The sequence below is a fragment of the Aulonocara sp. 'chitande type north' Nkhata Bay genome, linkage group LG17 (genome assembly GCF_057382095.1).
Source record: "Aulonocara sp. 'chitande type north' Nkhata Bay isolate Kocher_YH1m ecotype deep benthic linkage group LG17, A_spYH_male_GT1.1, whole genome shotgun sequence".
Classification (NCBI taxonomy): Eukaryota; Metazoa; Chordata; class Actinopteri; order Cichliformes; family Cichlidae; genus Aulonocara; species Aulonocara sp. 'chitande type north' Nkhata Bay.
This window is the reverse complement of record NC_141360.1, coordinates 17,091,323-17,114,952: the sequence shown is the minus strand read 5'-3', so window position 1 is coordinate 17,114,952 and position 23,630 is coordinate 17,091,323. Positions and strand designations below refer to the sequence as shown.

Below are 23,630 nucleotides of genomic sequence, written 5' to 3'. Positions count from 1 at the left end.
ATATTTGATGGACACACTGTATCTAGGTCTCTCTTTATACAGCTTAAGCCAAATTTGAAGTTGGCCCATTTGGGTGCAACTCAGCAGGGTTCTTGTAATTCCACTTTGATATAACTGTGCCTGACTATCCTGCGCAAACAACTTTAACTTACAATAAACTGACAAGAGCACTGCTTAGAGGTAAACGAGAACAGGTTTGAACCTTGCTCTCCATGCGATTGATACATATTTGCGTGGGATTTATGTTTTGTTGCATTTCTGCATTTAGAGCACAGTTACCTTCAATGCATGTGCAAATCTCTGGGCAGATAAACAAAAAAATGTTTTTAAATCTGTTCCTTCCATTTACTATTTTATACACTGTTGGTACGATATAAGTTGCAGTATGTGACAGACATGAAAGAACACTTTAATAGTTTTCATCTGTCTGTCTGGGACTGTTTTCGAGGCTTCTCATGCTATCGCCCTTGCTCCGCGACCACTCCTCTTCTTCCCTTCTTACAAAGATTATTACTGCCAGCTGACCTCCTACACACCACTTGCCACCCAGTAAGTTGTTTAAATACAAATAAGATGGCGGTATAAGAAAACACTGGAAGCAGAGTAAATACTACAATTATCATGCTTTTGTTTTGTTTTGTCATGTCACACAGTCAAAACAATACAATATCCACATCTCTGCAGTATTAAAGTGTAGAAACCCTGAATGTTAGCCATGTCTTTAATAATTCCTGATCTAATCTGAACAAATCCAAAAGGCACATGAAGCTCAACATTATTTTAAAAAAGCCTCAAACTACAAAAACATATCAAAATAAGTGACATTAAGTTACATTAAAGTACCAAGATAATGGACAAAAATGATCTTAGTCATTTTTTATAACATATGGTGTGTTCAGCACATTTGACTGAATATAAACAAGAGGGCAGAATGACACGCAAATTTAATGCCATATGATTATAACGTGATTCATCATAAAACATGAGCTCTTATTCTGACTCATAAACAATGTGGAAACAGAAAAGGGATTAGAGAACAACAAGCCCTCTGTCTCTCGCTCTCTTTCTCACACACACACACACACACACACACACACACACACACACACACACACACACACAGAGTTCAGCACCCAAACTCCAGCGCAGACCTCACACTCACTGAAGGGCAGAGCCGAAAACAGCAGTCTGCTGTACGTTCATCCCTCATAATTCATAATTAAGATTCAAAGTTTGTTTAAGGAGGAATGAATCCTGTGCAAGCTGTTAGTGTTGTTGCTTTTTCTGTGGGAAAAAAAACTCCAACTTTATTTTATATTAAAATTAAAATACCAAACTCATAAATCTGACAAATAAAATAAAAACAGATTAGCACCATAGTGCTCATTATTATTGTACTCACCATCCACCATGTCTTGGCACTGACATCATAACACAACTGCCACTTCACCGAGCTGTCTGCTTCACCGCATCCTCCTGGTGCAGATGACATTGCCATGACAACAGAAAGGGAGCAATCAAACCATCAGTTCATGGCTTTTGAGGAAAACAGAGGACTCGATGATAAGGGATGAGCTGCGCTTCCCGTGCTTTTGTCTGTATTTCTCAGCCTTTTTCGGATGCAGTCCTGTGCTGTTGTAGTTCAGCTCTGGGTCTTTATACAAAGTTCCTGAGAAGAACAGAGCAAGAAGCAAGTGGCAAACTAATGCCCAAACCGTCCAGTATCTAAAAAGAAGGGCTTCGATGTTTGGTTTCCAGTGCAACGAAGATTAATGTACATTTGACATATTCAAGAATCCTCTGACATGTGTCGACACTTTGTATTGCTTGTGTTTGATATATTCTCCCTGCTCAACAAATCAGTCAAGCCTCCGAAAAACAAAAAGTTAGTTATATTTAGTGCAGTTTTAAATAAAGCCTACATTATAAAAGCACAAAAAAACAGCCTTGAACTATATAGGAACCCTGATCCAGCACCGTTTCTCCTCTCTGTCCCACTGGACTCCCACTAAATCCAAAAACTATCAGGCAGAGAATTTCAAAAGTCCCACTCCACCATGGTCCATTTCCAGTCGTCAGCTTCTTGCATTTCTTTCTTCATACAAAAGCCGAGCTGCTTACCTGTCACGTTCTGTCCCCCACAGCCTCGAGGGAAACCTCAAACTTTGAACTCCAAACAAAACTCAATGTGATATTGTTCTCTTGTCAGTTATGCTTCCCCTGATCATTCCCTCATGTGGCTCCTGACAGTCTCTTCATTTTGGAAAATCAAAATAAATAGGCATTAGTTATTTGTAAGTACTGAATATATTCCTGTATTGTTTTTCCAGGTCCTTTCAGCACCTGTCCAAGTTCAGCAGTATCTCTACAGAGAGTCCCATTTAAAAAAGTTCAATCAAGCTCCATTCTTTCTGACAATTTTAAAGTGGAGGAAAAACAGCAGCCAACAACCAAACCGACAAGCCAGCCACCCCCTTTCTTTATTCCACTGAGTGGGCTGTCACTTTGAAGAGGCGGATTAAGAACTAGTAGACACACATGCGGGTACACACATACATCAGATGCTTGTTGCCAGCTGTCTAATCACATACATGTACAAAAACATACACACGTTGCTTTAAAAAACACTAATGTGCAAATAAAACAAAAATGAGCCAAAAACCCTTTAGGTCGAGATGTCCACTGTGACTCAGTGCTCATTTTGAAAAAATGCACTGACCTTTCTCTGTCTCTCACTCGCTCGCTCTCTTTTTATCCAACACCCCCACAGCAGCACGGGCTGGTACAGGGATCCTCAAATCTAACGTCTTCAGTGGTTCATGGAAACGTGAAGTTCTCTAATGTCCTATCATTTCAAATCTTTCTTATGTTAGGAAGAGACACTTTCGAGTTATTCCACAATCAAATTATAAAACTCAAGGTGAGAAGAAAAGATGATACGTGACTCTGAGAAGCTTAAGAAAAAGTGGATACTAATACTGCGAATACTGAGATTGTTAATACCCTAACTATTTGGGAATTCACAACTATATAATTGCTCCTAAATTTGCTCTGATTCTATTGTTTTGTAGTATGTGAGTTTTCTGTTATGATTGTTGTGCTGGAAACTCACACCTGCCCATTCTGCTCTGAGTCTCCTCTGTCAGCATGACAAAACGTGTTAAAATTATACGCCAGGACCACGGGAAGAATCTGGTGCCTCACAGCAAAAAAGTCTTGCATTCGACTCCACCACCTTGCTGTGGAGTTTGCACGTTCTCCCCGTGTTTGTGTAGGCTATCCAGGTTCTCTGGTTTCCTCCCACAGTCCAAAGACATGCAGTTGGTGAGGTTAGGTTAACTGGTGATTCTAAATAACCATAGGTTGTCTGCCTCTCTGTGTTAGCAGGGTGTACCCCATCCCTCGCCCTATCATAGATGGGATGGGCTGCAACCCTGATAAGAAAGAGGACGTGTGTATCGAGTCAGATGGACATAGCTTTGGCCAATACCCAAGTAACCAGGTGAGTCAGCAGACCCTCAGGCTTTGAAGCTTTGACTCCAGCACACTAAGGCCAGTGTACGTGGGCCAGTTTCTGAAGCGTTCATTCAAACCATACTATTAGTTTTCCTACTCCACTCCCCTCTTTTCACCACCCGTGCATTTTTGTCCCTTTAGGAATTTATGTGCATTTAGGTGTTAATAGTCTTGATCTGCTCTCCCCTGTGCTTTTGTGTTGCCACGCTTGCTAGTTGTTTGTCTCTATATTTGTCATTTCTTTTTTATCTGTCCACAAAGTCCAACCAATTGTGGAAAAGCCCTTTACAGGTCTTCTTCCTGTTAAAGGAACTTCATCCTCATAAGAGTTTGTCTAGTTATTGGCATTTTCTTTATCTTACTTTATAGCTGATCTTGAGATGACTGTTGATGAACTAATGTTATGTCAATTAAAAATAAATGAGCCAAACTGAACTGCTCGGTATTGTACCTCAGCCGAATGCTTCTGGCTTCCCAGGAACACGGGGTCCAACCATTTTGGAGACCTGGGGGCTGCAACAACTCTACAGACCAGTTTTAGCAGAAAAAAACTAATAGTAAAATTGCTGTTTTGGTTAAATGTACCCAGCCACTCACCCACCCACAACCACACACACAGTCTCGCTAGATAGATAGATAGATAGATAGATAGATAGATAGATAGATAGATAGATAGATAGATAGATAGATAGATAGATAGATAGATAGATAGATAGATAGATAGATAGATGTCATTTCGAATCATACTTCCTTCACAGGGATTTTGCAATTTTCTTTTAAAGTAAATTAACCAATTTACAGTACTACCTCTGCCCTTTGCTGAGCTGCCTTGTCTAGAGGACGGGTGGTTTTTCAGGGTGTGGTGACAGTGCGGTTGACTTAGTGTCTATGTCAGCCCATAGAGTTATAGCCTTACAGCTGAGGGCTTGAGGTCTCCAGATCAGGCCAACCACAGCCCACTGACGAGAAGGTCAATACTCCTCCACCAAATGTCAAACTGCTGTTTTAGGCTTGCCTTAAACTGGCATTATTATTTAGGGTACTATTGTTCTTCCCTGGTCTTTTTAGTAGTTTTTCCCTTTAAATGCCTAAATACTGCTTTAAATACTAGAGAGGATGAAAACTTACTGAGGGTTTAGCAGTATGAAACAGCCCACCTCTCACCACACACATGCACATAAATTTAAAACACAATCTTGTAATTACTAGTTCAATCAATCATCTCTAAGGTTCCACCCCCTCACTTAATTAGACAATTAACCTCCCTCAGAGGTGTAAACATGCAGCAAATCAGGCATAAACACAGCACTGTTGGTCCACAAAAACAACAGGACATAAAGGGAGTAAATTACAGGTCAGAATAAGCACACACACACACACACAGTCCAGTACCCAAACCCCGGAACAGACCTCACACTTACTGAATGACAGAGCAGAACAAGCCTCTCTTTTCTTGACTTCAAAATCTGCTCTACTTTCTTGCATTCATGATCGTTGTCCAACAAAATGTAATCTTATGATTCACATTAAACACGATACTTATATATAATCAGCATAGCTGGGATACACAGTTCAATTTGGTTTTATTTATATAGCTCCAATTCACAGCACCATTCATCTCAATGTGCTTTATACATTTATATAAGAACACTGAATTAAAACAGAAAGCACCCCAACAACAATCTGATGATGTCCTGTGAGTAAACACTTTATAAGAACCTTCAGCATGACCAGGTTTAGGGAGGGGCAGCCGTCTGCCTAGAGAAACAACAAACATATTGATATATATTTTATTTAATAGATATATATATTAAACATATTTGATTTATATTTGGTTGTATTTGAGCAGAAACTGAAGTGGCTATACACATGCCCTGTAGTTTGTGAAGTTCAGACAGTTTTTGATTTATTTATTCAGTGGGGTGGCATGTTGGTGTGGTGGTTAGCACTCAGCAGGACGGTTCTGGGTTCAAATCCAGGCTGGGGCTTTTCTCTGTGGAGTTTGTCTGTTTCCCCCATGTCTACCAGGTTATGTCCATCTATCTTCTTCTCAAAGACATGCATGCAACGGGCTAGCAACTTCCCAAGGTCAACCTTGCCTCATGCCCTGTGACAGCTGGGGTAGGCTCCTGTCCCCCCAACCCTGAACTGGATGAATAGAAGATGATGGGTGGATTAATACACATACCAGATGTTATCACAGGGAACTTATTAATTTATTAAAGTAAATACAAATCTGCTATTAAACACTCACTTCGGGACAGTGATTCCAGCTCTTAAGCAAGCTACAGTGGAAAACAGCGCTCGTGAAGCACAGTGGGCAGCAGTACGTGATACACAGATGTAGGGCAATGGGGCTCTTGATCTCTGAAGCCATTTAACAGCTTATAAAAGGCTTAAATGCTTTGGCACCACCTGCTGGATGTTTCCAGTGCTGCTTTAAACAACATGACTCTAGATCAGGCTTGGCCAACTCCAGGACTCGAGTGCCGGTGTCCTGCAGGTTTTAAATAGTACTCTGGATCTACACACCTGAATCAAATGATTAGTTCATTAGTTCAAGACATGTTGAGGAGGTAATTTAGCCATTTGAATCAGCTGTGATGGATCCAGCAGGACACCGGGCCTCGAGGCCCAATTTTGCCAATACCTGAAGGTTTTCAAACAACTCTTCCTCTTCCTCTCTGGGGGATCTGCCAGCATCCACAACACTGAATTTGGAATAATATGTTGTTTGGTTATCTTTTGAATAGCATAGCTCAAAATGTGTTAAATGTATTTATGTCTGTAGCATTTTTAGCTCCCACTGGTCCACTCCTGCCACCATTGTGCACTCTTACCACTTTTTTTCCACTATGGTGACTGTGATAAGGAGGGAGCGGTTCAAAGAAAAGAGACGTTTCAGAGTCCTGTCGATGGATGGTTTGATCTAGTGAATAAAAATAGTTCTTTATGGATTAGAGACATATAATGTGCATAGATGACAGCGCTGCATGAATAACTGAGTTTGCAGTAGGAACAGGAAGCTCACTGCTGTGGTTTGTAGCTGACGTTACTGGTTAACAACCTTTAACAGATTCAGCTTCTCCACAGTAACTTTTTGAGTTTACCTTCCTACATATACTTGTATGTCCATCTGCAATCGCATTTCTGTACAAAAGTGGGGGTTTTTTTTCTGTGGATGAGGCTTGTTTATATATCAGTGGCATAATTGCTGGAAAGAGACTTATTTTATTTGTTGTTGAGGGTTTTTTCCATTTATTTATTTTTTTAATTGAATTTTGAATCATTGTCTTGCTCTTAAGCTTCAGGGCATGAACTGAAGCCCAGATATTCTCCTTCGGGATTTCCTGGTAGAGAGCAGAATTCATGGTTTCATTATTCACAGCAAGTCGTCCGGGTCCTGAAGCAGCAAAGCAACACACAACCATGACACAATCACCAGATCTGACTGTTGGTATGAGGTTCTTCTTCCCAAATACTGTGTAAGTTTTACTAACAGACAAGTTTTGTTTCCATCATTTTTTTTGATTCTTGATCAACATGCATATATTTTCTCAAATACATTTATGAAGGATACAAATTATTTAAAAGCACAGCTTTATGTAGGGATGCATAAAAATTAAAAAGACGACAGGATATTGGAAAAACAACTTAATCACACCACTTCTTCTTCTTTCATTTATTCTTGATTAACATATGAAGCAGTGGGATTTGGTACATCAGGTGTGAGCTCCAGTAGCTCTGGTTAACCAATAAACCAGTAACCAACCAGACCTAGTGCATCATTGTAAACATAACCTTTAAAACTAAATATATCATATTTTGTTTTATTTTATTTGCAAAGAAAAAACCCAAAGTAAATTGCAACATTTATTTTTAAAGAGCAAAATGTAAATAAATGCCTGATGTTGCAAATACAACACAAATCAAAACTTAATTTGTTTTGTAAAATGTTTAACATAATTTATAATTCAGCAACAGATTCTATATTGATCAAATATTTGATATAAAATAACTCTAAAATGAATTAAGACACTACATGTAGGATTTAAATTTCCAGTTTTCCAGAACAGTTCTTGGCTTTGCAAATAATCTCTCGTCTTCCTCCCGTTTCTTACATCTTTCTCCATCTGTCAGTTTTGCACATGAATGTTTTTTTCCTCTCGCTGGAAAATACAGCAACTCTTTATTTAGCTCACAGACATGTTTTGCGAGAAAAAGTGCTTTTTGTCTTTGCTGATATTTTCTGATATTTGCTCAACCATCAACTTAAAAACTCGATTTATAGCAATATTCACTAAATATGACCATGATAACTTTATTAAATAAAAACAAGTGAGTGAGTGTGATTTAGCAGAATCGTGCTCTTCAGTTGGTCATGAACAGCTACAGACTGGTTTGATGAATTTCAGCTCCATCCGCCCCTGCTGGCTCGTCATAACCATCCTCCCTGCAGAAAAAAGACAGTGATGATCAGACAGGTTATTTGTTTAATCGCTTTTACCTGTAGCTACCTTTGAATACCGTGAGTGACTTCATAATGTAAGAAAGTGCATCCAAATTTATGTCTAATGGATGTGAATACTAGATATTTTTAAAGAAAAACAAGGTTATTAATTTCACCACCAAGTTAACTGGTAATTGTAATGCAGAAGTACAGTTTCTATTGTTGCTGTGGAGGGAGGATGTGGTCTGTGGCTTAGCTGCAGGGGAGAGGTGGTACAGTGGTTTCAGGGGCACTGCCAGGGGAGGCTGACTGACCCAGCTGTCAACGATGGTCTAATCATGCCTTACCTATTTCAGTAGCACGCTGGAGCCTGGCAGAGGGAGGACAACACTGGGCTGGCATTGAGAGACAGAGACAAAACGAAGGCGGCTACTGAGGCCTGAAAAAGCCTTTGTAAATAAGCGTAGCCCATACACGCAGTCCAGGTACCGGTGAAGATGGTTGAGGAGCTGCCCACTCTGCATCAGGAGATTGAGGCAGTGCATCAGCAACAAGATGAGATGCTACAGACCCAGGCCACAAGACGCAGGCGTGCTCAGAGGATCCACCAGGGAGCCCTCAGCCAATGGTGGCAAGACCATGGCTCCTTGCCCCAAAGAGGAGACCCTCCATCACCACCTGAGGGAGAGGAGCTGCCCTGTTCATATCCTAGTAACCTGTTTCTCTCTGCGTCCCTTAATTCTGATTAAAGGATGTGCCAGATTGGACTAGGTTTAACAAACTGATGGGCAATGGCATGATGGGCAATGACATGTGATGTCTGTGCTGCGCTCAGGGGGATATCACTTTGTTTTAGTTCTTGTGGATTATGCAGTGAGATGTCTCAAAGCAGCGCTGCTGCTTAGCATTTTTGCAAGGAGTGTAGCACAGATGCTGTTTTAGTTCACCTCCTGAGTCAGCATCCCAAAAGGGATACAGATGGACCACGGCACCTTGTCTCACACTTTAAAAGAACACTATGAATTATTGGGCTAAAAGTCTGTTCGGACCAGCGTCTATCACTTGCGCACTGACAGGTTAGTGGGGCATATGAAGAAGACTTTAAAGTCTACGACTCGTAGGTTCATTTACAAGGATGAACACAATTGGCATCACTGGCTAGACCCACTATTGTGGTTGTGCATGAGGTGCCGCAGGACCCTGCAGGATTTTCTTCCTTTGAGCTGCTGTTTGGCAGGAAGCCATGAAGGTTGTTGGAATTAATTAAAGAAAATGGGGAAGAAGGTACAGGAAGGCTATTAGTGTTAGGTGCATGCCATTAAGCAACTTAATTCATTTAAAAAATAATGTTACAAAAGCTTAGAAATAAAGCACACCCAGGGGGCTTGAGCTCCTGGCATAAACATATAGGTTTACAGTTCATCAGCATATTTTATTTTCATTTCAGTAGATTTTCTATTGATTTGTTGTTGTGTAAAACAAACAGCCATGGATGAAGTACGGCTGCTTCTTCAAGTCAAAGTTTGTTTATCAGGTGCCTGCTAGCTTTTTCCCAGTCAAGGTTTTAATGGTGATTACAGGAACAGTGCTGCTGTTTTGGATGCTAGAGAAATGCACCTGAACTGTGTCTGCAATGGTTCTACCTTTTCACTCTTTGATGTGTGTGTGTGTGTGTGTGTGTGTGTGTGTGTGTGTGTGTGTGTGTGTGTGTGTGTGTGTGTGTGTGTGTGTGTGTGTGTGTGTGTGTGTGGGCGTTGGCCTCCTTGCTCTAGGCAACGGGGCTAGCTTCTTTCTGCTAGGGAGGTTTTACTGTGTTTACTTTTTATTGCTGTTTCGTATTGTAGTAATTCAGTTTTTACATCGTTTTATACATTATCTATGCAATCACTGTGGTAGTTTGTGCTCGTGCAGCACACTGTGCTTCTGCCTAGAAATAAATGAACTTTACCCTACCCTAAAAATACTGACTAATTGTGAGGTTTGGTTTATATGCTGTGACATCGCTCATCACCGTTGCCTCCACCAGTGTGTGAACGTGAGAGTGAATGAATAGTGGAATTGTAAAGCGCTTTGAGGGTCTCGAAAAGCGCTATATAAATGCAATCCATTATTATTATTATTATTATTATTATTATTATTGTTTATAAAGTAAGCTATGCTTGCATTCATTTTTGCTACATGAGATTTCATATATTTCATATTTCCTCTTTTTTCCCTAAAACAAACCTTTTCTTAAGTAGTCTTTGAATAACCAGAATAATGAAGACAAGGAGAAGGAAACCGACAACAGCTGTCAGGCCGAGTAGCCAGGGCTGAAGGGACACTGGCTTGGATCCTTCTGCTGCTCTCATGCCATTTTGAACACCTGCACACACACAGACTTGCATTATTATTGGGGGGGTTCTAATCACCAGATGATATTGCACTTTGCACAGATTTCCTGTAAACCTTACCCTAAATGCTTACTCTAAACTTGGGTCTACCATAAGCTTAAACTGATTGTTTAACATCATAGTTTAAAGTATGGGTGCTTCTGTCTGTAAAAGGAAGATGAGTCCTCAGTGTGTGCAGAGAATTATAATGACATTTGTGATATCAATGCATAACTGTAAATAAAGTGAAAGCCAATTTAAATTAATTTGTATGTTTTTAATGACATAATCATTTTTTTTAAATTTGACGTTAGGCTCAGAACTGCTCCTTATCAAAAACAGAGCGAGTCAGAAGGACAGAGTTTACATTCTATTCATTTCGATAGACCTGGTAATTATATGTAACCTGGTGGAAGCAGTTTGTAGGAATAATTGTTCCTACAGGTTCACACCGCACTGCAACAAGGGTCTCATATGTGACATCTTCAATCATTAATGAACAAAATATGGAAACAAAGTTGAGTAACAAAGAAAACACATTTTATGGTACCACAAAGTGCCATAATTAGACAGATTAGTGTTTCACAAGAACAAGCATTTTAGCGTTTAAGGACACCAGGTTAAAATAAATCAAGTAACTAAACAATGACCTAACGTCTGAGCTGTAAACAGTATAGCAGATAAAAGAAAATCAGACACACCGACGCACATATATGTAGACAGCAAGACGATATAACCCACACTTGTTTGTAGTAAGAAATACAGAATTACATATGAATTCAAACAGAAGGCGGGACATGTTTTACCTCTGTCAGCTAAGCAGATGGTGGCACACAGCAGCACGCATGACAAAAATATTTTCATTGTGAATTCAGACCAAGTCGATCCAACAGCTCACTAGAAATGGGACTCCAGCTCACCTGACTTTCTGAGAAAACACATGCACCTAACACTAACTGGGGTCAAAGTTCACAGTCCACACAGATAATATCACAGAAAGTTATTGTGCTCTTACATTTCAGCATTTTCACGTGGTTCATGTACAGCCATAGGCCTCATAAGGGACAATAGTTAATTAGGCGAGCACTGCTGAGTAAAAATCACAGGGCCATTACAAAGAATCTGAATATACTGAAATATTTTATAGCTTTAACAGCAGCAGTTTAACTTGATTGCTGAGCCTAGATTATCCAAGTGGCATTCTGGGCAAAAAAACAAACAAACAAAAGCGCTTCTTTCTGCACTAACATAATAATCTGGGTAGGCTATGTAAGAGAATGAAACAAGTAGGAGTTAGGTAAGCAAAGGAAAGCAGAGGACAAGAAAAAAAGGTGTGCCATTTTTATGGAAGTTGCCTACAGAGAAATTGCTTTGCTCAACATTAAAGTTGCTGAGAAAATCTTCAGTATGCCGACATGTCTGTGTCCTGATGGTAGATTTAACATGAACTCGAAGAAATTAGATTTGAACTCATAAATAAACTTTGTCTCTGTTTTCAATCTAATGTCTGATTCGATCATTCAAAAACATTAGTGAATTTTTATTAGGATATTTCCTTTGTGGATGGATGTATACACCGTGTGTACATCTATCTTAGAGTCTCAGAGCTTATCCCAGCTGCTATGTGATGAGAGGCAAAGTACAAACTGTAGCACAGCAATTTAGAGTCATTAATCTAACCTAACTCTAATTACCTCGGGAGGAAGCTCCAGAGAAAACCCACGCTGGAGAGACCCACGGTGAGGACATGCAAACTCCACACAGAAAAATCAGATCATGGTGGATTTGAACCCGAGACCAGGGATGGGAGTTTTGATGCTGACGTTTCCTCACTGTGTCGAGCTCCCAAAGCACAGATGTTTCGAAATACTGCTCTGAAGTGGGGTATCACTGGTGCTCTTATGGTTTTCAGATTGTTTGTGCCAAAAAGCGATGGTCTGCCAAAAAGTGATTACCAGTATTTAAACTGCTGAAAGTAATTTGTTGTCTTTAATATGTGAAACATATGTCAAATCCATCCCTCATGAATGACATCAAGTCACAAACAACATTTCTGCCACGAGGTAGAAGCTGTAATCAGTTTTTTTGGCAAAGTGACTTGTATATATTGCTTATTTGTCCAGTTAAAAAGTCTTGTTGACATTAAAAATGTCTTTTTGAAGAGAGACCTGGCCAAGAAAGCAGCAGAAATGGCAACAAGTATAACAATAGTCCTATAAAGATATTTTAAGTGGCCAAACACTAATCACTACTAATCACTACTCAGGACCTTTTTACTGTGGTAACCTTAAATGCTATGTCATAATCAATATAATAATCATAATTTTTTAAGCCTTTCTATTGAAATCTAGCTGGCTAGTATCCATCAGACATCTGTGTCCACGGGTATGTAAGCTCACGATCCCTGTATGTCTGTCACTGAGGCTTTGATGCAATATAACTGCAGCTGGAGCTGAACTCCTGAACATTTAGCGCCCCCTGTTGAACCCTTTGATATGACAGCGTGTGTAACCTGAGTGTGCGAAATACTTCCAAGACCACATCAAGCCAGAGTTTGAGTCGTAGATTTTTAAGTTTTAAATGTCACTTGTTCGTGTTTAAAGGATATTTTATTTCTTATGCCGCATAAATCGATTGATTAGAAGACAAAGTGTGAATAAAGGACTTTTATTCTGAAGGATCGTAAACGGAAACGCTTTTAATTTTGGCGGAAGGCTGTGGGTGGGTGAGGTGCTGAGGTTAAACATCAGCTGAGTTCAACGCGGGTTTATTTCACCATGTCTCGATTCAAAGGGGGGTGTAAGGATTCTCTGGCGGGCTTTAAGGTGCAAACGGCAGAGCCGACTGTTCCGTACGGCCTGCTGAAGGCGGCCCGGAAGAGCGGGCAGCTCAACCTGTCCGGCCGAGGACTGAAAGAAGGTAATTTTATGTTAGCTCACACATACAGCACTACTAAAAGACCAGATCTGCCATTGATTTAATTAAAAAAAGTAACCTAATATATTATAATATATAATAATAATAATAATAATAATATGACTACACGTTTTCTTCCTCGCTGGACTTCTTTCAGTATATATTTTGACTGAACAAACTGAACCTTGATATTCCCATATTGCTCATGTTTGAACACTGACACATGATCCTGCCTGTTTCCAAAAAGTATATTTTACGCCAGTGTAAGTCTCTCTGCTTAATCTACACTGCTTGTTAATGTAATCATGTAATCAACCGGCCACATGACAGCAACCCATTTATTCATGTAGACAGGGTTAAGACGACCTGAGTATAAATAGAGTATGAGAATGGGGAAGAAAGGGGATCTAAATGACTTTAAAAGTGGGAGGATTGTTGGTGCCAGTCTGGCTGGTGAGTATTTCAGACACTGCTGATCTGCTGGGATTTTCCTGCACAACCATCACCGGGGATTACAGAGCATAGTCTGAAAAAGAGAAATGTCTGGTGAGCAGCAGTTATCTGGGGGAAAATGCTTTGTTGATGCCAGAGATCAGAGGAGAATGGTCACAACACTTTGACCTGTTAGGAAAGCAACAGCAATTTAAAAAAAAAAAAAAAAAAAGTTAGCTAACAAAGTCAGACAGATAAGGCTGAAATGGTTTGGACATGTGCAGAGAAGGAATAGTGTGTGTATATATTTGATGGATGATGATGAAGATGGAGCTGCCAGGCAGAAGGAAGAGCTTTATAGATGTAGTAAAGGAAGATATGTAGAGGGTTGGTATGGCAGAGGATGCTGAGTGAGATGGAGGCAGATCCACTGTGGCGACCTTCTGAAAGGTAGGCCCAGCCGGACAAAGTTTATTGTTCTTGTTGCTGTTGCAAAGGTTAAGATGAAACCTGGGGTCCAGGAATTTATTGGCTTTGTTACTTTGTGACTCGTACCATGTTGTGCATACCTTCATGGCAATGGTCTCTTTCCACAAAAAAATTACACTGGCCTTTGTTGTGTCAGGTGAATGGTAAATGGCCTTTATTCATGCTTATACAACTTGCCTCATTCATCCATTCACACAAGCATAGGTTTATGGTTTGTCTAAGTAAGCGCTTTCTAACATTTGCACGCATTCATATTCTGATGGATTCATCGGAGAACACACAGGGTTAAACCTTGCCCAAGGATATTTGGCATGGGAGCAGCCAGGGATCGAATTTCAACCTTAGTAGATGACCTGTTCTATCTTGTGAGCTACAGGCACCACTTTTTCTTACTACTACTATTATTTTTATTATTATTATTATTATTATTATCATCATGGGAGCATAATCCTATTTTTACTTTCATGTTGTAGGCCAGTTATGTGAATGGAAAAAGTGTTATGGTTGGGGTTAGGCAAGTAAAAATTAGGCTTGAGTCTCCAGGACATGAAATGAATTTAATGTCACCAATACTGCGTAGAAACCCGACTAACACGTGGCTCAGTTCCCCAGAACGTCTATCGTCTAAACATCGACACACCAGAGGAGGCCCAGCAGAATGTGTCCTTTGGAGCAGCAGATCGCTGGTGGGAGCAGACAGACCTCACAAAACTACTGCTCTCATCCAATCAGATTACATTATTGTCAGATGACATCAGCCTGCTGCCTGGACTGACTACACTGGATGTAAGTAGTAGAAGCCTCAATCAACAAGCTAGCTGAGTGTATGTCTATTATTTGTGTGTGTGTGTATATATATATATATGTGTATATATTACTTTTTGGGGGGGGGGGGGTTCTCATGTTTTGGGTTTTTTTTTTCTTCCCCTCAATAATAAGCTAATTGCTAATGCTGTGTTAGTCAGAGACAATACATTCAACTAACCTAACAATGCAGTAAAACTATGTTGAACAAAAGCTGATTAGAATTTGACATGGAAACATTTTTAATCTAAAAATGTTTCCAACATATATTTCTGTTTTTAAATGGTAAATGGACTGATTCTTATGTAGCGCTTTTCTACTCTCCCGGAGCACTCAAAGCGCTCTATACAACATGCCACATTCACCCAATCACACCAGTTCTCACAAGCACTGCCTCTATACTTAGTGCTTTCTAACTACTTGTGATACAGTGCATGAAAGCTACCAGCAAAGATCAAAACCGTTTTATTGTACCAGGCTGTAAACGGGACTGTATGGGCAATTGTCTCAGAATTTAAAACTAGCCTCAAGTGCTGATTAGAGGAAATGCAGTTTCTGTTTTCACCTGTGAAAATTATGACTTGAAATCCAGCTAATAAACAAAAAATGTCAACTTTTGTTTTACCAGCTACATGACAACCAGTTAAGTAGTTTACCCAGTGCTTTGGGAGAACTGCAGAATCTTCAACAGCTGCGACTCAGGTACACACACTCACACACACCATAAGTCCATAATCCTAATGGGAAAGAGAAATCTGAAAAAGTTTGTGCACACTCATAATACTCCAATAAAATATCTTATGTTACAATACTGTGCAACAGCCACCCCAGTTTGTTTACATTTTGCCAGGAAAATAGATGTAGCGGTTTATTGAAATGTGCAGATACACATGGAAATACAGTATGTAAGGTGTGTAATGTGTTTGAAAGTCAGTATGTGGTATGACCACCTTTTATTTTACAGCCCAGCCTGAACTCTGGTACTCAACCACAGTCTGGACTATGGTTCAGTGGGTTAGCGCAAAAGCAATCTCCCTGTAGAGTGTGTTTGTGGCTGGAGGCCGTGTACAGACTGTGCAGTATACCCGGTCTGCTGGCCAGTCTTGTGTCCACTGGAACCACAGAGGGAGTTTGTAATCGGTTCTGTTAGTTTGTCCACAGTCCAGTTTCCAAGATGTCAGCTTCAAATTCTCTGTGATGATCGATAACGGCTCAAGCTCATTTAGTTTTGGTGAAAATCAGGTTTGGTTGCACCAAATATGAAAATCAGTAAAAACTTTCATTACCCAAAATTAGTTATGTATTGTTTTCAAACTTCACAGTAGCAGACTAGGCCTTGGGTAACATGAATACTTAGGTCGGCTAAGGCGAACTAAAAAACATTTAAAGAAACCATATCAAGTCATATGTCGTGTGAAAGTGCAGGAAAGAGCTGTACACTTTATTTTTTCAAGATGTCACAATAGATCTAAAACTCTCAAGTTTGTACAGCTTATGGAAGCCAAAGATTTCAGCCACGTCTGCTTCAATCATATGGATAAAGCTAAAATACACCATTTTATGATGTAATCCTTCAAGGTCAAAAGTCAAAGTCACACGAGTTAAGAAAAAGCTTTAGTTTCTGTTGGATCAACTCCAAACTTCAAAACAATATATTAGTCATTGGAGAACAAAACCTAGTTTTCTTTGTTTGAGCTCTTTAATGTTTAGTTTAACTCTTCATAATCATACGTACAACAGTACAAAAGAGAGACGAGCAAAACAGTAAATGAAGACTAAATACAGAATTTGCTGGAGCTATCAGTCATTTTAGTAATGGAGTGTCCTATTGATTATTCCACCAGTTCATTGTATAAGAAATACTTGTGCCTTATTAATGAGCAATAATAAATATTCAAAAGAGAAGACACTGCAGGTCTTTCATAAATGAGGTCTTCATTGATTTCTATTTTAGAAATTGCAGTACTTTAATAATTTAAGTGCATTAAACAGCTGTCAAAAAACAAATGATGTATTTACATGAATTTAAGTGTGCAAGTGAAAGAGAGGGCTTGTGTCTGCAGTCCTTTAAGAAGCATGCGGGGGCTGCAGTGAAGAAAAGTGAGCATATCAGCATTCTGAAGTTGGCAATAACTAGTGATCTGTTGTGTTTTTGTTCTGTGTGGCCAGTCATAATCAGTTAGACTCTCTGCCAGTTGAGATGTGTACTCTAAAGAACCTCCGTAGCCTCACACTGCAGCAGAATCTGCTGGAGAACCTGCCAGAGGATCTGGGACAGCTCGCGAACCTCACAGAGCTGGTAACTAATGCATAATGCATGCACTCTAGTGTGTCTTCCTCTCTCTCCTGTATTGGAAATGCATTGATAATCCATTTATTTCCCAATTAAAACAAAGTGGAATGAAAGACTGAAATGGAATGATGGTCAATTTCTGTCCATCCTGTTGAATGATTAAAGGACGCGTCTAGCAACCAGCTGAAGAGCCTGCCCTCCAGTTTCGGGTGTCTCGTCAGTTTACAGAAAGTGAACCTGTGTCACAACCAGCTTAGCGGGCTCCCAGACAGCCTAGCCCGGCTCACAAGTAAGAGTTGCAGAAGTGCTTACAAATAAGTTGTGAATGAGAAAGCGTTTGTTCCGGCGTAACAAATTATTCCATCCATTTATTTTCTTCAAAAGCAGCTCGCAGGTTGGCGACCACACCGAATAGATGTTTATAAAAAGAATGCAATAATATAGATTTGACATAAAATATGCACTAAAGTATAAACATCTATGTATGCATATGACCACAGCCTTATAATTAATAGTCTGATAGACATCAAGATGACCAGAAACAGACGAGGATCAGGAGAAAAAACAGCCACTGGTGACAAATGTATTTGTGGTTTGAGGAGAAACGGTAGAGAACTGGGCAGGTGTTTTGTTTAGTGAAGGACCATAGCTATTGTTAGCTAATGTTGTTTTATTGAATAATAACATAACTCTGTGCATATTCAGATATATCAGAATTGATTTTGTTTACTGTTGGAGAATTGGTGCTTATCTAAAAGATGAAGATCAGCTGCTATAAAGCAAAGCAAAGCACAAGCAAGTGACTAGAGGGAGTGTGACAGAGGGTAATGTTTGATGCTCACATTCACACCTATGGCAGACTTCGATGTTCAGATCAGTTGCATTAAAAAAAACAGCAACAATAGTTCATGCAGAGCCTTTCTTTTGTTTTTTAAATTTCATTGAAAAATAAACGACGGCATCAATGCCGATTTTTGTGGTCGTGCCGGGTGGATTTTGAATGAATATCCAGCAAAGCTGCAACAGCATCATGGCTCCTCCTCTTGTTTCCTTCTTGTAAATTCACTGGAATTTTATTTGTTTGCTTGGGGTTCTTTTACCCCCCAGGTAGAACAATGGTGCAGTAATCAGCACAGACACCTTATAACAAGGTTCTGTGTTTAAATCTTTGTATTTATTTCTGGATAACACAATAGTGTCATTTTATGTCTGCCATAATGTTCCACACAACAGAAAATATTAATATAAGACAAACTCGTGAATGAATAGGTCACAGTAGTACAGCTTGAGCTTTATTTTGGGCAGCTCTCTCTGTATTTTTATGTTTGCTACAAGCTGGCCAATAATTCCCCAAGATGTGGGTGGAGGGACAACAAGTTATTTCTTTGACATACACTAAGGCCCTGTAATAAGATGGGCATGTCAGCAGCTGAAAGCTGTGTTACTTTTTCTGGCTTTTTTGAACTCTGGTTTAATTTGGCAGATGTTAAGCTGCTGGACTGCAGTGACAATCAGCTGACTGAGATTCCTGAAAGCCTATCGGAGATGCTCGCTCTGGAGCAGCTTTACCTTAGACATAACAAGCTCCGCTTCCTCCCAAAGCTCCCCGCACCTGCGCTCAAGGTATTAACAGCAAAATGATGTTCCAGGAATTAAAACTCCTTTGTGGTGTGAGTGAAGCTGACGGTATTGGAGCAATGACCAAATCGCTCTGCGCTCTGTATTGTGTCTGAGACATGCTTCTGTGCATCCATTACTCTGGCAGTGCAGAAAGATGTAACTGTGTGTGTGCGTGTGTGTGTGTGTAGGAGTTATATGTGGGGAACAACCAAATTGAGCAGTTGCAGACGGAGCAGCTATCCTGCCTGACAGCCATCTCTCTTCTGGAACTCAGAAACAACAAGATCAAAATAGTCCCTGAAGAGATCACTTTACTGAGTACGCTAACGCGCCTTGACCTCACCAACAATGACATTACCAGGTAAGCTTTCAGTATGATGACACACTGCTCAGTAAACCTTTTATACCTGCAAGCAGCCAGGATGCGACTGAATTCAGCTGGAAGGAAATATAATCACTGCTCTACACTGAGAGCAGCTGCATCAAGTTTCTAGTGCCATTAGTCTGAATTTATGCCTAATTTGTATTTTATTCTCGTTTTCTTTATTTCAAGTATTTCTTGATGTTATATCTGAAAAGTGTCCACCTTTTCAGAGTAAATCCTAGCAGGTAGATTTTCATACAAATAATATTTTGTGTCCTGCCAGCCTTCCAGCGTCACTCAGCCTGCTGCCCAATCTGAACGTGCTGCTGTTGGAGGGAAACCCTCTGCGAGGAATCAGGAGAGACATCCTCTCTGTAGGTGACACATGAGGACTCAAATACAGAGTATGCATGGTAAAACAGAGGAAAGGAAGAGAGAAAGGAAACGTGGCAGCTGAATATGTAAAAACACTGAAATCTGCATTTACAGGATTATATGGAGAAGTTGTAATACAACGTGAATTCCAGAAAAGTTGGAATGTTCTTTAAATTTAAAAACTAAAAGACTTTTAAATCACATTAAATATTATTATCTTTGAGTAATTCATTATCTGCAGTACATAATATCAAGAAAATATTCAGAGAATCTGGAGAAACGTTGTCTTTTCTTACAGAAAGGAACCAGTGAGCTTCTGAAGTATTTGAGAGGAAGAGTTAAAGGTAAAGTGGTTTTTTGCCCTACCTGTATATGTAAATGGGATACTAACTAGTAGTTATGCTATATAAATGAACGTGCTAACACCTTATTAATACCTTAATAATGCTTAGTAGTGTGATGGTATTGCTATCAATGCTTTAGTTCTTCTTGTCCTGGGTGCAAATCTACAGATTCTGCTGTCCTTACATGATCTTTTGTCTGTTTTTTGTAGAGGAGCCTGACAAAACAGATGGAGGAGATACAGCTATGATGTTACCCAGCCAGGCCAGGGTCAATGTGCATGACATTAAAACTCTCAAGCTGTTGGCATACAGGTTAGTTATATAGACTGGTTTCTGCATTTCCACAGGAATGTGCATGTACTCCGTCAGGGAATCAGAAAACTATACTCACCAGGCTCTTTGTGCTGGTTTTTGTCTTTGCTTTGTGCTGTTGGATTTGTCTTCATACCTAAATACTAAGAGAAAGATCATATGTGTCTTCATCCGGATAGGGGTTTGTGTTGGTGTGTGGGACTTTAGCCTCAGGCTTATAGTGTTAAATGGTGATTACAGGTCATTTTATGGAGAAACACAAAAGTAATGTAACGAGTAGTTACATTACTTTACATTACTAGGTTTATATCTGGGACTCTCCACCATTTGACCTTAGAACTGAAGAAGCTTCTCGGATGAGAGGTGAAACGTCTTCAAGTAACTTAAAGAAGTCCAGATGCTTTTCTTTGCAAGCTCCTTTGACTGTAACGAGTAGTGTAACAAATGACTGACTCGTGGGAGTAATTAAGTAACGTACGCCATTACTTTTAATGTTCTGTGTAATAATTACTGTTTTGGAGTAATGACCCAACACTGATCCCAACAAAGAGGAGAAATACCCCCAACATGCACAAACATTTGACCACATCATGCAATTAATTTGCAGAATGTAAAGTCTGTGATATGCAGTTTAGTTATGGTGGTAGCTCACAAAGTAGCGCCAATAGCAATCGATGCGAGAATGAATAGTTAATCAAGTGGACAAGGGATCGAGACAATGGGATTGCTAAATTCTTATCAATTCCCATGCCTAATAATTATTGGTTATTACAGTATATTTACGCTAAATACTCCAATGTGAATGTGTTTGTGACCAGTGACAAGCAAGCAGGGAGTATCCCAGAGGAGCTGTTTGATGGTGCAGCTGGTCAGAGCATTGCCACAGTTAACTTCAGCAAAAACCAGCTGACTTCAGTTCCTCCCAGGTACACGCACACTCCCTCGCTCTCTTTCTTTCACACACAGAGCATCACTGTGTGACAGACGGTAAAGCCCCAACAAAAAGCCATTTTAATGCAGATGATTGCAGGCTAATCACACTTCTGTCTGCAGGCTGGTGGAATTCCAATCTTCGCTGTCAGAAGTCAATCTGGGTTTCAATAGACTGATCAGCTGTTCACCTGACATCTGCAAGTTACTCCAGCTTACACACATCGATCTCCGGTACGCAGACACAGCCGACACTCAGATATGGACAGAATCTATTTCAGGAAGCTCCCATTTATTATATAATATGCAAATTTTGAGTCCAAAGTACAGAAAGGACAGAAATCCACCGCATCATTCATGTGTGTGTGTGTGTGTGTGTGTGTGTTTGTGTGTTCTTTTGCTTTATTTTTGCCTTTCTAAATCAGACACCACATCATTGCAAACCACTGCCAACATTTTAGCTCTGGAGTCTCCCGTCCTGTCCTGTTTAAATTAAGCTATAATCTGACATTACATAATAATGGGTGTTGTTTTTAGTACTAGTCAGTAAGATGTATGAAACCTCTGAAAAGGGAAGGGTCAGGTGTTAATATTTTATGCTGTATTTGTTTCTTTCGTTTGTTTTAGGAATAATCAGCTGAGTGATTTACCGTCTGAAATGCAGAACTTAACTAAACTACGTTCCATTATCCTCGTTTACAACAGGTAACTTAACTCCACATTGCAGCCCCATCATCCAGCATTTTTTCATCACACCCCGCACACACATACGCAGCTGCTCGAGGGAGCAGCCACAGCAGTCCCAGCGCCTTACTTGGATTCCTCCTTGATGTCTGATCAGCTCTGAGGCGATCCTGACATGGCTTGCACATTACCCCATAAAGCACTTCAGTGCTGTTAGCTTGTAATGTTGTGTGTTGTGATGTTCCATATACAGCTTGTGATCCATTGCAAGACCTTCCCTTGACTGACCTTTCTGAGCACCACATCTAAGCACTAAATAAAGAAGAGTGTGCAGGATGGAAAGATGGAACTCAGTGGGATGTGATCTAAACCTCTGCCCTTAGCAGCTTAGCATGAAGCATCCACTGTTGTCTTACTCGATCTGATTCCACAAGGGATGTCAGCTGACATGTTGATTCCTGCCTACAGTATGTTGTACGGTTTGGACCTCAGAATATGATGCTGTGCATTGAAAATGAAGTTAATCACAGACTAGACAATGATCCTCTGCTCTCATGAAACTAATAAGAAAAATATGTTATCGTCATGGTCTTAGCTACAAATCGCTTCACGTTGTTGTCACGGAGTTCGGCCTCCTCGCTTTGTGGCTCATAAACTGTAGGTAATGGAGCACATGTACAGTGGTTCAGTAAGTTGGCCTGTCTGACCTGTGTTTGTGTACTCGGTGTATTTCTGTTGCTCACAGGTTCAAATCCTTCCCTGACGTCCTGTATGAGACCCTTTCTCTGGAGACTATATTGCTTGCTAATAACCAGGTGTGTGAGGTGGATCCTAGTCGCCTGATGAAATTGACTCATCTGTCAACACTAGATCTGGCAAACAATGACCTGCTCAACATCCCTCCTGAACTGGGCCTGTGTACCAGCCTCAGGTAAGGACCTTACTCATTATTTATTTTATTTTTTTAAGTGAGATCACTTTATCCTGCTGGATAAAGCAGATGCTGACAACGTTTATCTTTGAGGACAGAATTTGAAGTTATAAATGACAATATATGCTTCTGTGAGCATGTCACAAAATGCTAAATGGCAATAATATCGTACCATGAGTGAAGTATCATGATAATATCATATCATGGGCTGTCTGCTGATTCCCACCTCTATACCATAAGTGCATCTACTTAAAATCGCAGCCGAGTTTGGAAACACTGTAAATTCCTGTAAGATGTACAATAAATTCCTCACAAAATGAGTTGAATTTGGTGTTGTTCCTCAGGTGTCTGAGTCTGGAGGGAAATCCTTTCCGCACACCCAGAGCAGCAATTGTGGCCAAAGGAACAGATGCACTGATGGAGTATCTGCGCAGCCGCATACCAACGTGATTTGTGACCATGTTTGGATCAAGACGTTTAAATGCAATCTTTTTACATTTTTTCACACATCTATGAAAAATGGTGCAGACTGCTTTTTGAAGATGTTAAGGGTAATAAAATTAAACCATTGATCTGTTTTTCTTTTTTCCATGGATGCGAGTCAGAATAGGATTTATATTGTTCGCTATTCTGCGGGCAGCACTTCTCCAAATAAAGTTGTTTGGCTAATTGTGACTGGTGTGAATTTCATAACATACTAAGTACAGCTAATAGCCCACTAAAAGTATGAAAACTAAAAAGTGCTGTTTATCTGAGCTCTGCATAGAGTTTATAGAACGTCTATACACACTACAGTCC

The 23,630-nt window shown here is 40.0% G+C and overlaps 1 protein-coding gene and 1 long non-coding RNA gene across 2 annotated transcripts; one reads left to right on the top strand and one right to left on the bottom strand.

Annotated features, from left to right (window-relative positions):
* Nucleotides 1-7,209: 7,209 nt before the first annotated feature.
* LOC147309863 (uncharacterized) lies at nt 7,210-11,264 on the bottom strand. Its single transcript, XR_015125788.1, has 3 exons — nt 11,145-11,264; nt 10,193-10,331; nt 7,210-7,969 (listed from the first exon to the last, which is right to left on the bottom strand). It is a non-coding gene; the product is annotated as an uncharacterized LOC147309863 (long non-coding RNA).
* Nucleotides 11,265-13,041: 1,777 nt separating this feature from the next.
* Nucleotides 13,042-23,505, top strand: lrrc40 (leucine rich repeat containing 40). Its single transcript, XM_086269372.1, has 15 exons — nt 13,042-13,257; nt 14,780-14,961; nt 15,608-15,681; nt 17,149-17,278; nt 17,438-17,561; nt 18,756-18,895; nt 19,081-19,253; nt 19,540-19,630; nt 19,930-19,975; nt 20,185-20,287; nt 21,106-21,213; nt 21,341-21,451; nt 21,845-21,922; nt 22,647-22,832; nt 23,177-23,505. The coding sequence occupies exons 1-15, from the start codon at nt 13,116-13,118 to the stop codon at nt 23,280-23,282; spliced, it is 1,794 nt and encodes a 597-aa protein (XP_086125498.1). The 5' UTR covers nt 13,042-13,115; the 3' UTR covers nt 23,283-23,505.
* The last annotated feature ends 125 nt before the right edge of the window (nt 23,506-23,630 follow it).

Coding starts and splice junctions, on each gene's coding strand:
- lrrc40 (XM_086269372.1), top strand. CDS start 13,116: ATGTCTCGATTCAAAGGGGGGTGTAAGGATTCTCTGGCGGGCTTTAAG. Junction 15,682..17,148: donor CTTCAACAGCTGCGACTCAG/GTACACACACTC, acceptor CTGTGTGGCCAG/TCATAATCAGTTAGACTCTC. Junction 19,631..19,929: donor TCAGGAGAGACATCCTCTCT/GTAGGTGACACA, acceptor CTTTTCTTACAG/AAAGGAACCAGTGAGCTTCT.